The sequence below is a fragment of the Bos mutus genome, chromosome 28 (assembly GCF_027580195.1).
Source record: "Bos mutus isolate GX-2022 chromosome 28, NWIPB_WYAK_1.1, whole genome shotgun sequence".
Classification (NCBI taxonomy): Eukaryota; Metazoa; Chordata; class Mammalia; order Artiodactyla; family Bovidae; genus Bos; species Bos mutus.
Genome location: NC_091644.1, coordinates 29,807,333 through 29,823,172, shown reverse-complemented (window position 1 = coordinate 29,823,172; position 15,840 = coordinate 29,807,333). Strand labels below are relative to the sequence as shown.

The following is a 15,840-nucleotide window of genomic DNA, read 5'->3' as shown; positions in this document are numbered from 1 at the left end:
TACTTGTGAAAAAAAATTTTAGATATAAACCGATTTTCTTTTCTAGATTTTAAAATGTAAGCAATCAAAATATCACTTTTCTACTTAATAGCAACAAATAGAAAGAAAGTAATCCCGATAAGTAGTGACACTTGTATTTTCAAGCTGGAAAATGGGTTCAAGGGGAGGGCACTCAAAGAGACCAAAAGAAGACAGTGATATCAAATACATGTTGTTTAAATGATACATTAATTAACAGTCACAAGATAAAATGAAAAGTTAGTAACTCAGGGAAGGGTTATATTTCAAAGATAAGAAGTGGAAGATAAAGCTGGTAGTTAAATTTTATCACAATAAAAATTCACAAATACCTTCTTCAACATCTGAGATATATTCGCCATCACTGAGCATTTCAGGGGCGTTGGCTTTACGAACTGCATGATTTAAGTGAACAATGTAAGTGTGAAAAATGCATACTGTTGATACTACAATAAAACAATATTAATGCTTCTAAAAATATTTTTGCAATGAATTTCCTTCAGGAAACAAATACACAGTCACTCTTTGTTACTATAAACTCAAAGGAGGTTTTCATACCTTCATCATCAGACATATCAAGAACTTCGTTCATAGTTTCTGGAACATTCATTTTGTGCTTCTCTATGACAGTCTAGTAACAAAAAAAGCAGTCACTTTAGTATGAGTAAACAGCACATTTTACTGAGACTATTCATTTCTTCCTAAACTAATCTATAGGTTTACTCTCGGATTTATGTGTGGGATTGACGAATACCCTGAAGCTCCTGCATACAAAATAACATCAAAAATATCCCTTAGTAGCACTGAGGTCCTCATCATACACATGGCAGAGAATGAATACAAGGCGAAGAATTCTAGTGGCAAAGCACATCAGCTTAAAAGATTTAGGTCCTGAATAAAGTTTTCTCAAAGGAAACGAGAGAGACGCTGCCTCTCTTAGTCTATTGCTACACTTTTTCATGGTCTGATGAACCTGCCACCCCACCCCATTTAAAAGTCCTAGCTGAAGATAAACCAGATGAAAGGCAAGAAATATGTCTTTGTTGCTTGTGCCAAGCCAGCCACTTCTTTTGTTTTGCCTCCTATGTGTATGTGTTAATTTCTAAAACAAAATATTAAGATTTTAATACATAACTTTTACAACTATGTGTTTGCAGAAAATGTTTTAGAGACAATGCATCTGCAGAATAATTTGAACATCTACAAAATCTTAACAATGGTATATTACAGAGCAAAGGCTTTACTGGATTTTTACTTGCTCTTTGATAACTTTTACCTAGATAGATTGTTTCTATCCAAAGGACACGGACAGTATTACTTGTTTGAAAATATGAATGACTTAATATGTTTTAGTTTTAAAATGAGTCCTCTTTTAATCTGAGCAAATGAAAGACCAGTAGTATAAGTCATGTTGAAATAAAGCATTACTTGGTATTTTTTCCAGCATGTAATACTGTAATTGAACATTTTAAAAAATGAGTATTTTGTATTAGAACAGTTTTAGATTTACACAAAAATTGTAAGGATAGTAGAGTTTTCACCCCATTTCCCTTATTATTAGCATATATTAGCATGGTATTTTTGTTGCAATTAATGAGTCAGTATTGATTTATTATTGTTAAGTCTATATTTTATTCCGATTTCCTTAGTTTTTGCCAAATATCCTTTTACTGGTCTAGCATCTCATCCAGGATACCATGTTCCCTTTAGTTGTCAATCTCCTTAGGCTCCTAGAGCTGTGACAGTTTCTCAGACTTTCCATGTTTTTAATGACCTTGACAGTTTCAGGGTGAACTGCTCAGGGATTCTGCAGAATGTCCCTAAACTGAGATTTTCTCATGTTTTTCTCATTGATTAGACTGGGGTTACATGTTTTTGGGGAGGAGTATCACCATGGTAAAATGCCATTTTCATCATATTACCTGAAGGGTATATACCATCAACATGGTTTACCAGTGGAGATGCACTTGGTCATCAGGTTGTTGATCAGTTTTCTTCATCACAGAGTTACTCTGCTTCCCTCACTCTCTGTACTGTTTGCTCTGGAGGGAAGTTCCTATTCTCAGATATACTTCAGCAGTGGGGAATCACGTTCTACCTCCTTGATGGTGAAGCATTTTCAGTAATTATTTGGAATTCTTTTGACTAAGACATTTGTCTTTCTTCTGTAGTTATTCATTTATCTGTATCAGTAAGAATGCATAGATATGTGTTTTACACTTTGCACCTGTACCTCAATTCTCTTATATTTCTTTCGCTCAAATTGTTCCAGCTCTGGCCACTGAATCTTTCAATGGATTCCTGTATCCCTTTAATATTAATACATCTCATCATTTTATACATGTGTATTTATTTATTTACTTATTTATATGGCAGTTGCTGGGGGGTGGGGATCCTTTATGGCACAAGAGGTTCCAGGCTCAGCTTGTGTATTTCCTGCCCCAGCTCTAGATTTTTTTGTTACTTCTCTAAGGAGGCCTGGTTTCCTTTATCAGAGAATACTATTAGAAACCAACATCTGAGCGACTGAAGTGTTCTGATGGAAATTTTACACAATGCAATTTAAATAGCTTAATTTGTATGTCTTGTATATCCAGTTCTAGTTACTCAGTTTCCTATTCAGCCATGACTGTAAAGTCATTAACTAAAATACCTTTCTCAGAATTTCCGTATTAAACATGGCACTCCTATCAAAGATGTAGTCTTTTTTTTTTGGCCAAGCTGCACCACATATGAGGTCTTAGTTCTGTACCAGGGATAGAACCCGTGCTCCCCTGGCAGTGGAAGAGCAGAGTCTTGACCACTGGACCATCAGGGAAGTCCTGATGCAGTCTGATTTTTAAGGTTGCTGAAAAACTGATGTCTGCTTATGGGGACAGTGGCTGCTGGGGCTTCCACAGCTGACTGAACAAAGACCCGCCTGTGGTGGGGGCTGCTCTGTGTGTGCTTAGTTTAGGATCACAGACCCCCACCCTGAATTGCTACAGTCCTGTCTGAGCTGGATGTAACTGCAAAGGGAAGGCTGAGAAGGCGGTATCTCGGCTTGAAATAAAGCCTTGATACTGCAACACTGGACTCGTCTCAGGGACTTGCGTAGACTCTTACAGTCACTGTGAAAGCTTCATTTGGTGGAGGCTCATTCACTTCACCAGGCACTGACCCTCCTGTTAGCATGAGTCCTTTCTTTTCTCTCTGGCAGAAAATCACCTACCAAGTCAGCTAATGATGTTGTGTGAGCAATGGTACGACTACTGTGCACATTCTTTCACTAGGAACTGAAACCCTGGAACACGTTTCTCTCAGTACGTTTCCTGAGGCTGTAACTGAACTGTCTTGGTCTGTAACTTTATCTTCTCCTAAAGCTCTTTCGACATCAAAGAAACATTTTGAACTTTCCTAATGGGCTTTCCGGGTGGTGCTAGTGGTAAAGAACCTGCCTGTAATGCAGGAGACACAAAAAAAGATGCGGGTTTGATCCCTGGGTTAGGAAGATGCCCTGGAGGAGGAAATGGCAACCCACTCCAGTGTTCTTGCCTGGAGAATCCCATGGACGGAGGAGCCTGGCAGGCTACAGTCCATGGGGTCACAAGAGACAGACACGATTGAAGCGACTTAGCGCAGCACAGCAATGGATGAGAAAGTCACGGACATTTAATCAAGTAAGATTTATATTTTGAATCATTATACCATTTTCAGTCCTTTAACACTGAAATAGAAGTTTCATGTATTTATTGCAGGGGCTTCAAATCTTTTAAGCATGGTGACATCTGGCCATTGTTTAATACCTGTGCTTCTCTCCTTCCCCACTCTAGGGAGAGTTACATGGCATATCTATAAAGTTAAGGTTAATAAACATTATTATTTAAACTCTTTTCTTGAGAATTTAAGAAGAGATTTTAAGATAATGAAATAGTAAGAGTTCTATGAAAGAATAGGTAGGGATTTTTCAAACTGTCTTGAAGTTAGAAACGTGCCCTGGTTGACAACCCTTGCTTTAGGTGACCAAAGCTGCTGTTTTCTCTTTAGAAAATTATAGAATTTCTCTCTTGTGATCATCAGGCTGAACTTTTAGTTTTTAAAACCAAGTAACTCAACAAGCAGGAAGCTATGGAGTCCCTCGAGCCATGTTTCGTATGCAGCCCTGTGTATCCAGACTGAAGATGTGACCTGTGCCTTCATGTGGAAGGTGGTCTTTGAGAAAAAGAAGCACAGCTGATAATTCCAAGTGTTGCAGAGCCCTACACTGACATTTTATGGATTCAGTCTGGGGCCTGTGTGTTGAGTCATGGAGTTAAGAATAACTCAAATAAGCCTCTGATATGGTGCAACACCTGGTCTGGATCCCAAAGTTACCAAATCCTGAAAGAGTTCAAAGAAATCAGGTGAGGTTCAAAAGAGATGACCTATCCTAGAGGCTGGCAGCTTGTAAAAATATGTGATGCAATAAGGCCTCCCGGTGAAGATTTAAGTTTTAATGCAACACCCTATTGTTCTTCCTACTTAAGCTCCAACAGGTGAATGGAAGAGGACCCAGCCTGGTGGGAAAAGTCAACTTGGATCCTATGGCTAATGTGTCTATAACAAAAATATTTTCACCATAACAATGATGACAATGGATACATTGTCATTTGTGAGTTAAAATATTTTAAAGAACCAACTTAGAGTTTTCATAGTTCTTACACTGCCAAAGAAAGGCTGTTAAAACATTTCTCCCTTCATCTCATTAAATAATTTTTATATCAAATTTAACAAAGAAACACAGTGAGCTTTCTATGGAACTAAAAACTCTACAGCTTTTTGAAAGCTGTCACTTTTTTAAAAGGTCCTTTTAGTGTTTTTAATTTTTCTAAATATCAGAAATGAGAGTTTTGCTTTGCTGACTGCCATCAACAAGGTAACAGCATCTGGAAACACGATACCTAGTCTCTGAGTGGAGGAACAAGATTCTTCTCCTCACAGCCTGGGAAGATCTACAGTCCAAGAACTGGCTTGTAGGGCAAGGGGGTAACAGGGTCTGGCATCCATTACTCACAGTTGTGGTCACGGTCTCTTCGGTCACCACCTTCAGGGTGTCCACCACTGAGATGTAGCCAAGCCTCCGGGCAATGGCCAGGGCAGTGTTCCCGTTCTGGCAAGAGGGAAACGTGGACTAGGAATTACAAGTCATCCCACGGGTATCAGTGTCTGTGTGTTTGCACATGTTTCATCTGTACAAACATAGGGCGAGTGTCTCACTAGTCCTTGCCCACTGTCACACACAAAATGCTGTTTCATTAAAGATATACCTTGCACAAGAGCCACCCAACCTGTTTCTACTCATACAGTAGAGTCTGCGTTGCTATACACGGAATCTGAGAGGCTTTGTAATGTTCTCAGTAATCAAGGAAACAAACGTGCTTCTTACATACGTACTTCCTACTAGGCAGCAGTGGGTTTGTAGTTTTTTAAGTGGGAAACACTAATCACATCTCTGTCTATGGACAGCTCACCACAACACAGTTATGGTTCTTTTCCCTTCATTCTACTGAATGCTCTGCTTATGCCTACTAATGAAAGTAAAAAAGCAGCCTTGATGCACAATGAAAAATGTAAGACGACACGAGCAGCCCAGCCCAACTCCCCCCTTCCCCCAGCTGACCCTTTGCTCTTACCACAGTGAGTTCATTGGGGGAGGCATTGTTTTGAAGCAACACATTGATTATATGGGTGTGTCCCTGTTGAGCTGCTTGGTGTAATGGTGTATACCCATTCTGTAGAAGGAAGATGGAAGAAAAGACTCTTAACTCCCTTCCATACAAGATTCAAGATCAATAACTTGGTAGATACAAAGGAGAAAGGAGTTTACCTTTGTTTTGGCATTTACTTTTGCAGAATGCTGGAGCAGGAAGTTAACAATCTTGATGTTTCCATAGTGGCAGCCTACATGTAGCGGTGTGTATCCCATCTGTAATTATATATATATATATATATATTTTTTTTTTTTTTTTTTTTTTAAAGAAACATCGTTAGTATACTTTCAGTAACGGATACCCTAAATAGAAGCAAAAATGTTATTCAACCTTTCTTAAGGAGGCAGCGTTTTTTTCCCCCTGTATAAAAACAAGTGTCCTTGACAATTCTCAGAGCTAGTCTAAGGTATAAATAACAATACCGCCTCACATGTAAATAGTTATTAAATGTCCCCAAGTGCTCTCTCTAGCATTAGCTCATCTTATTCTCATAACAACTTTTCAAGATAGTACAAAAAGATGGAGCAACAGACAGCTTAGACAGATGTATCTGGTGGCTTCTTGTAAAGGGTCAGAAGAGTGCTCAATGGACAGACTTGGACTAGCATTTATTCAATACTCTACTCTCTAGAAGCATAAAAACAAGGTAGACAAATAATGAACTGGCTAAATGATCCTGAAGGCAGTAAATGATGATCAGAATGCATGACAGAGCTAGGAAGGACAGAAATACAGAAGCAGGAGAAGCTAGTGTGAGTGAGTTCAGGAGACCTGAGATGTATGAATCTGATCTAGGAATAGATGCTCTAGTTAAGACTCCTGTCTACACAGCTAGAGCCCCACAGCTTGAAAACCACTCATTAGACAAAGCAATGGATTGTTTCCATTGCTCCAAATTAATATCCACTGACCCCTGAGGGGCTATCAGTTCTATCTATTAAAAAACATGGGCCTCCATGGTGGCTCAGTGGTAAAGAATCCACCTGCCAATGCAGGAGACAGGGGTTCGATACCTGAGCCAGGAAGATCCCACCTGACACAGAGCAGCTAAGCCCGAGTGTCACAACTACCGAGCCTGTGCTCTAGAGCCAGTGAGCTACAGCTACGGAGCCCGTGCGCCACGACTACGGAAGCCCACGTGCCCTAGAGCACGCACTCTGCAATAAGAGAAGCCACTGCAATGAGAAGCCCATGCACCGCAGCTAGAGAGTGGGTCCTGCTTGTCACAACTAGAGAAAAGCCCACACAACAACAAAGACTCAGCACAGCCCAAAGTAAGTGAATAAATAGTTATTTTAAAAATGTATCAGGTGTGTATACATGTGTATGTATCTCTACACACACACACACACATACATATATGTATATATATTCTAGATATTTTAAATTAAGGATATTCCAGGTATTTTTTCTTGGTGATCATATTGTAACAGACTCCACCACACAACTTCAGTGTCTTTAACCAATCCCTGTTTACTATGAAACTGGCAGCACCAGATCACTGAAAGGGAGAGCACGGACCTTTTATAACATTTCTAAATAGGCAAAGGTCAGGGGTCCATATTTTTAAGGGTCTGCATCTCATATGTGATAGCATTAATGCATCTTTATGGTGACTCTGTGCTACAGACTGAATGTCTGTATCCCCCCAAATTTGTATGCTGAAATCCTAGTCCCAGAGGAATGGTATTTAGAAATGGGGCCTTTGGGAGGTAATTAGGTCATGAGGGTGGAGCCTTCATGAATGGGATTAGTGCCCTTATAAGAAGAGACAGGAGAGATTTTGTCTCTTCTCTTTGCTCTCTGCCATCTAAGGATACAATAAGAAGATGGCTATCTGCTACCAGCATCTTGATCTTGTACTTCTCAACCTCCAGAACTCTGAGAAATCAAAGTTTGTCCAAGCTATCGTACTCTTGTTATAGCAACTCAAATTGACTAAGACACTCCAGCAAATGGGTAAATTTGAATTGAAAAAGGGGTGCCCAGAACACAGCTGACTGTGGAAGGTAAAGAAACCTCTCAAAGTAGGCGCTGCCCTAAAAAGCTGACTCTGGTTAGATTCTGTTCCATGAACTGAACTGTGAGTGCAGCCACACTAATCAGACCGTGATGATAAGCTCACCATAACTACAAATAGATGAGTCTGACTTACAACCCCTAAAGCCGCTTCATGTGTGACGATCCCACTTTGAAGACCAGAATCCACCTGCCTACTCTGCGGGGTTCTTTCTGGGTACTGAGGAACTTGGGATGCGGCATTAAGAGTCAGAATGCCACTTGGAGAGGGAGGTCTTCTCCTATCAGTTCTCAGTACAATTTGCTTGAGTGATTGAAGTAACATTCCCAGCATGAGTAACAGATGACTGTTCCCAAGCCAAAAATTACAGAAAATATTTCAAACTTTTAAATGCTTAAAGGAATGCTTCAAGTTTTCAGTCAACATGCCTAAGCTATGATACAACAGATTCCAATGACTATTTTGCTATTGTATTGATCACATTTTTAAAAGATATTGGATCATTCTAAGTATCTTAATGGACAGTTTCTCTCCCGTGTTCACTCTGCTATAATATACTGATCTGCTTCTGTTCCACAAACACTTTTGTTAAGAATATAAGTGCATGGCCAGGAAGATTCAGTTTGCATCCAGAGAAACCAAACTGAGGCTCCTCCATTCACTGAGGGTCACAAAATTCCCACGTTAAGTGGCACCTTGCACAAATAAGCCCAGAAAAATGTGATTTGGGCAATTCCTTTCAACTAGTGGCAATATGTTTTGCAAAGGGCAACTCCTCCTTTTTTTTGAACAACTAAGAAACAGTCTCAGTTCAGATAACTGAGCAGTCTGTGCTTCCTTTTTTCTCTGTTGCCTATATATCCCATCATTACAAGCCGAAGGGAGTCATCTCCTTGAGGCAATATTGAAAGGTTGTATTTGTGTAGGAAGGGCAAACAGGCGCAGACGGAATATTCAGGCTGGTTTTCTCATCCGTGGTGCCTGAGCATGAGATCTTACCAAGCAGTGGTTAGGGGCCTTCCTGTGCAACAGCATTTGAGAAAGAGGGGGCAGGAAATCCACAGTGTTTTCTCACCCCCTCAACACTGTGTTCTCTCGGAGTTCATCTTTGGTCTTCCTTGCACTTCCTCAGTGAACACACCCACTTAGAACTACAATTGCTTCCGTATGTTTTGGGGTGGTCTAAATAAAATGCTTCCAGAGATTGTCCTTTTAAAAAGCAAAAGAAGCGGCTTCATTTTAGTTCAACAACACTGAACATGCAAACCCTGTGGCCAGCAGCACAACTTCGTCTGAAATGATCTGATGAACTTCAAATACAAAGTGAAGGGGAGGCTTGGTGGGTCAGAGGGCCAGTGGGAAGGCTGCCCGGGGGGTTACCAGGCTGTTCCGGTCTTTCCCCCACAACAGAGAAAAGCTCTTGATAATTTAATTATTATTATTTTAAAACTGAAGCCAGTGCATCAATCAGTACTACACATTTTAACTAACTGTATGCTGGTTGGGGACGTCATCTTTACCAGGAAGAGTTTGGAAGTTCATGGGATGTAATCAGATCCTTATTTACAAGGTTAAGAAACAAGTCCAAACAACACATCTCTCTGTACTCCTGCCCTTCTCAACTATGGGACAACCACAGCCTCCTTTCTCTTTGGTGCTGTGATCTTTGCTGAGAAGAAAAAAAAACAAGGCATTTTTTTCAAGAGGCTGAGAGATGCTTTCCGGGTTTTCGTTTGTTTGTTTTCGCTGTACTCTGAGGCATGCAGGATCTTAGTTCCCTGAGCAGGGATCGAACCTGTGCCTCCTGAGTCGGAAGTGGGGGTCTTCACTGGACCACCAGGGAAGTCCCAAGAGATGCGTTCCGAAGTGCACCACGTGTAAAGGGCAGGAAAAGGTACATGCTTCAGAAATATTACACTGAGTACAAAAATGACTACTGGCTGACCTGAGTGGGCTGGGTTAGAGGGAAACCCTGGTAGAGACCTGAGACTCTTAAACCGTGGGATCGCTTGTGCAAATCAGCAGCAGAAGGTTCACGGCACCATCTCTCCTCCTGCCAATCCGCCCTTGAGAATCATTGCTTTAACCGCTGACTGAGTGTTCGTGTCTACGTTGGATGTGTTGGGACAAAAAAGTATTGAGAAACAGAACTCTATTACTGCCTTCTAGAAGTTTTAACTTATAAAGGGATAGGGAATCAAAGAAAATGGCTTAAGTCTGTGTGTATATGTGCATACTCAGCAGCTTAGTTGTGTCCAACTCTGTGACCCCATGGACTGTAGCCCGGCAGACTCCTCTGTCCATGGGATTATCCATGGACCGGGTTGCCCTTTCCTCCTCCAGGGGATCTTCACAGCACTTTTCTCCTGAGTCTCCTGCACTGGCAGGAGGATATTTTATCACTGAGCCACCTGGGAAGCCATGTGTGTATGTAAATAAAACAACACAGGGTGAATCTGCTTACTGTGAAGTTGTACATTTCTAAAGTAAAGATATCTTTTCTGATGAAAGTATACAAGCAAAATAAAGAATATAAGCTAAATTCAGTCTGACTTTTTCAGATTTAAATGCTTATATTTTCATGAAAAGTAACAAGAAACCATCCAGTCACTGCTGTTGCCTTCATTGGTTTCTTTGTTAAATAATCAGTTATCTAGGAAGGCATTCAGGGCTAAAGATAAGGAGGTTTTTTTAGAATGACAAGTTTGGAAGGCAAACAGAGTGGAGAGAGAGCTGGGCAGTTAGGTTACCAAAGAGACCAAGAAGCCATCGAGGGCACGAGGCATTCAGAAATTGGAGTGTGGGGAGCTGCCTAGGTCACATCTAGGACTACCTTGAGAAGAGATCAATACATTTGCTTTACTATTTTAACACAGAATTTAAAAATTATAAAGGACCTTGCCTGGTCATATCTCTTTTGGGCAGCTTCTTTCTAATAGAACTAAATATAACTTGCAAAGATGTTCTAAATACACACGCTCTGGGTTTGCCTTAAGATTTCAATTCTTGGATAATCAGGTTCAATTTGCACTTTATATTTTAGTACATACAGTCTCTTAGTCACTAGGCTTTGCATTTGTATGTAGCCATATGTTTCTGTCCATTTTCTTAATCTTAACTATGTTTGTTAAGTGAAGATGGCAATTTTTTTCTTGTATAGTTCCTATATTTTCTTGTGCTGATGCAGCTGTCGATTTTTCAACTTTGCTGTTAAATGCAATACTTTGTAAGTATGAACAAAATTACTGGAAGCAGTATTGTAATAATGTTTTATCTTTTAGAAGGCACAGTCTAAATCAAAACCCTAAAGTCAAGGCTGTAAGTATGAATTTAATTCATACATGAGATTTATTTAAATATAAGAGTAGGAAAACTGCACCTGTTGATCCCAAAGATAATATTCTACTTCTGATAGAAATAATATCTCAACAAATGTTGCATGTATATGAGTGGAATAAAATTCCATTGTCGGAGAAAGAAAAGGTGTGGGTGGAGAAGTCACAGCCATAGCGAGAACACAGTGCAAAGGGCACAGTCTACTCAGGGCTGCTCCCTGTGCTTGTCCCATAAATCCAGACTGATCCTGACATCTGCAATACTTGTTTACCTGGCTAATTCCCAGTGATCCTTCTATGTTATCAATGTCTTCAATATCTGTTCACACACCTCAGAATCAATCTATATTATACCCCAAAATGTTCATATGCACAATACAATATTTAACAAGTATTTATGTTTGTGTCAAACATGTGACATTCAGAAAGAAGTAGGTAAAACAGGTTTGATATGCAGAGTAACAAACTTAAGCACTGAAAAAAATGATCAGAGAAGGATTAATATCAAGTCCTATCTTTGATGATGACACAAAATATCCACTCATCTTCTATGAGTCTGAAATTGTGGCATTTCTGAGACGAATGAGAAATTTGTTTTTGAAAAGATAGCTATTTTGGCTGAGAGAGACAGGGGAGTTGCTAGCAATCAGACACACCATAAAAATTTAGCAAGTGAGTAGTAATTGAGTAAAACTTAATGTAACCTCATCCATAGACTATGCCTGAACAAAGTAAGAGGTCATCAATTACTGACTGACAAATTTTTCTAAATGCATTTTTAAACTCAGTCATAAAAACCAGAAAGAAAAACACCAATACAGTATACTAACGCATATATATGGAATTTAGAAAGATGGTAACAATAACCCTGTATGCGAGACAGCAAAAGAGACACTGATGTATAGAACAGTCTTTTGGACTCTGTGGGAGAGGGAGAGGGTGGGCTGATTTGGGAGAATGGCATTTAAATATGTATAATATCATATATGAAACGAGTCGCCAGTCCAGGTTCGATGCACGATACTGGATGCTTGGGGCTGGTGCACTGGGACGACCCAGAGGGATGGTATGGGGAGGGAGGAGAGAGGAGGGTTCAGGATGGGGAACACATGTATACCTGTGGCGGATTCATTTAGATATGTGGCAAAACCAATGCAATATTGTAAAGTTAAAAAAAAACAAAAAAACAACTAAGAAAGGTATAAGCTTTCACACTCTGACCTTGAAGGGTCAATATGCTGTAACAAAGGTCAATAAACTGTGTTAACACAGGAGGCATCAACATAATAGCCACATATTCAGGCCATGAAAGGTAGAAGAGCATGGGACACCACAACCAGCGACTCTGGTGTCCCTCGTACAGATACGCTCCGGATGGGCACAGTCTTTTTGTGTACCTTTGTCTGGGCGTCCACATGTGCCCCCTGGTTTACAAGGACTTCGGCCACATTCACTCTGTCTTCTTGCGCAGCCAAATGGAGTGGGGCCAGGCCACTCTGCAAAATACCAAAGTGGTCATCTTACATGAGGGATGGATGACATAGAAGCATATTAGAGAAATAATTTGTGACTTCAAGAAGAGTGAACCTAGAATTTTTATGTTAAAAAATTTTATAAAGTAAGTTTATATATTAGCATGTGACAACATTGTTATTGCAGGCTTACTGAAAAATTTCAAACATCCTTAAAAGTGGAGGGATTAGGCTGAACCTTGTGTACTGATCACAGATGCAGCAATTATCAAGTTTTTCCTCTGCTTGCTTCATCCAACCCTACTTCCTGTATGTTCTTTTCTTTGTGGAAGTATTTTAAAGCAAATTCCAGACATTATATCATTTTCCTCTTATGTACTTCAGTGTTAGCTTTTTTAAAAAATAGAGACTTTTAAAACTCAAATTATGCAAGAGTTTTAATGCATTACTAGTGATACTAGCTTTAGCAAAAATTAAAATAAAAATTGTTTATAAACTGTTACTGACACATGATGATAACATTTTCTCCATTAAATGTTAAAATACAAGGCTGGAAAACATTTTCTATATGTTGCTTCTGGGTAGGAAAGATGGTCTGTGAAATGTAATATGAAGTCTATTTCATGAGAATTTAATATGTAATGTGAAGTCTATCTCATGAGAATTTCAAGATCATTTTATGAGACTGGGTATTTGAAATGGACTCTACCACAGAATGGACAGGCTACGTGGTTATTCCAATGGCCAAGAAAAAAATCACTAAGACTGTACTCTGGCTTAGAAATCTTCTGTAGCTGCATTTTTTCATAAATAATATTTAAGAGAAAGTAAGCTGGCTTATGCAGAGTACATGATGAGAAATGCTGGACTGGAAGAAACACAAACTGGAATCAAGATTGCCGGGAGAAATATCAATAACCTCAGATATGCAGATGACACCACCCTTATGGCAGAAAGTGAAGAGGAACTCAAAAGCCTCTTGATGAAGGTGAAAGTGGAGAGTGAAAAAGTTGGCTTAAAGCTCAACATTCAGAAAACAAAGATCATGGCAATTGGTCCCATCACGTCATGGGAAATAGATGGGGAAACAGTGGAAACAGTGTCAGAATTTATTTTTCTGGGCTCCAAAATCACTACAGATGGTGACTGCAGCCATGAAATTAAAAGACACTTACTCCTTGGAAGAAAAGTTATGACCAACCTAGATAGCATATTGAAAAGCAGAGACATTACTTTGCCAACAAAGGTCCGTCTAGTCAAGGCTATGGTTTTTCCGGTGGTCATGTATGGATGTGAGAAGTTGGACTGTGAAGAAGGCTGAGCACCGAAGAATTGATGCTTTTGAACTGTGGTGTTAGAGAAGACTCTTGAGAGTCCCTTGGACTGCAAGGAGATCCAATCAGTCCATTCTAAAGGAGATCAGCCCTGGGATTTCTTTGGAAGGAATGATGCTGAAGCTGAAAGTCCAGTACTTTGGCCACCTCATGCAAAGAGTTGACTCATTGGAAAAGACTCTGATGCTGGGAGGGATTGGGGGCAGGAGGAGAAGGGGACGACAGAGGATGAGATGGCTGGATGGCATCACTGACTCAATGGATGTGAGTCTGAGTGAACTCTGGGAGTTTGTGATGGACAGGGAGGCCTAGCGTGCTGCGATTCATGGGGTCGCAAAGAGTCGGACACGACTGAGCGACTGATCTGATCTGAAGCTGGTTTAAGTGCTTCCAGATTCTTTTCTTTCATCCATAATGAACATAGAAGTTACTTTTTTTTTTTTTTCCTAAAATACCTCACCAGACAAGATCTGCTGGCACATGTTTTAAATATAAATTAAAAAAAATTATTTGATTGTGCCTTGTAGCATGTGGGATCTTGGTTTCCCAACTAGGGATCAAACCCGTGCCCGCTGCAGTGGAAGCTCAGAGTCTTAACAACTGGAATGCCAGGGAAGTCCTAGAGGTTAATGTTTTAAGTCCTGGAGGCCTTCTTTCTCCTCTGCCAGCATCTGTGCAGCAAGACCATCAGCCTGTCCCATTTGTCAGGGGAAAGGAGAGAGCCAAATGCAGCATCAGGAAGGGCACACGACACGATTTATTTAAGGGCTGCTATTCTATGAAACACACAACAGGACTCAGAAGAGTCACTCACTCCAGACTTTCTGAGTCTGTTTACAGACTTTCGGAAGAAGCTCCCCCAAACTGAATAAAGAGGAAATAGAAAAAGGAGGAGTGGTGCCTTCACTTGAAATCCAAGAAAAATAAGCCTGGGGCCAAAACTGGCACCACCCAAACACTGACATAATCATAGAACAATGTTCCATGTTCCACTTTAGAGGCAACAGATATTTTCAGCTATAACATTTTGTCAAAGTGTCACAGTCTCCCCTTCTAAGCGTGAGACTTTCTCAAGCTTCTGGAGCACTTTGCGGAGTGGTTTTCAGCATGGTTGGGGAAGGTATTCTGGCCTGTGCTCTACTCTCTGCTGTTTCCCCATGTACGTTCATGCTGCCCCGGGGATGACCTACTCCACCTTTGGCACAGAGTCACCTCTAGCTTTCCCGGGCTTGTCTCCCTCTCCCCTCATCTCGAAAAGGGCCTCATTGTTACTATTTATGTGCAAACCCTCTGTGTGCTCACTTCTATTGAGATCATCATAATCCCACATTAAAACTCTTTTCTGGTCTGTCTTCCTCAAACCACTGTAGGCTTGTTGAGGCAACTGCTGTACCTTTAATGTATAACCAAGGATTAAAGTATCTATATAATAGCATTTAATCCATCCTCTAATTAAGTCAGAGGAAAAAGCAAACAGCATTTGATAAAATAGGATAAATTAAATAAAGAAAGATCATTTTTGTATTCACGATTTTTTTTTAATGTGATGGTTAAAACAGCCCTATTTGAGTTCAGAAGTTGTCTGTTAATCTTTCATACAGTTTTGACCACAGCTCATGTTTTAAATGGCATTTGTTAAAAATAATACATTTTATTTTAAATAAAATAAACTTGGGATAGCAATAGCTTCATTTCATAGTCTATTAGCTGTGTAAAGAAGTGCAGCTACTTGTGGTCTTCAAAATTCATGTGGGAAAATGTCAAAAGCAAAATGGAATCCAATTAAACAGTAGCACTTCAGCAGGAACTTAGATTCATGGTTCTTTTTTCTTAACATCTGAGAACTGCTGGTGAATAGTAAGAAAAGAAATAAGTTGAAAACAATTGAGGGTTTAGTTCAATGTAACTTTTCACAGAAGCTAAATCTTTTAA

General features: G+C 39.9%; 1 protein-coding gene across 1 annotated transcript in view; it reads right to left on the bottom strand.

The window, feature by feature from the left end:
• Positions 1 to 15,840, bottom strand: part of ANK3 (ankyrin 3) — a 376,954-nt gene that overhangs the window by 143,115 nt on the left and 217,999 nt on the right. The window contains 6 exon segments of the mRNA XM_070364655.1: positions 351 to 413; positions 577 to 649; positions 5,051 to 5,146; positions 5,670 to 5,768; positions 5,864 to 5,962; positions 12,500 to 12,598. Coding sequence (XP_070220756.1) covers positions 351 to 413; positions 577 to 649; positions 5,051 to 5,146; positions 5,670 to 5,768; positions 5,864 to 5,962; positions 12,500 to 12,598 — 529 coding nt within the window.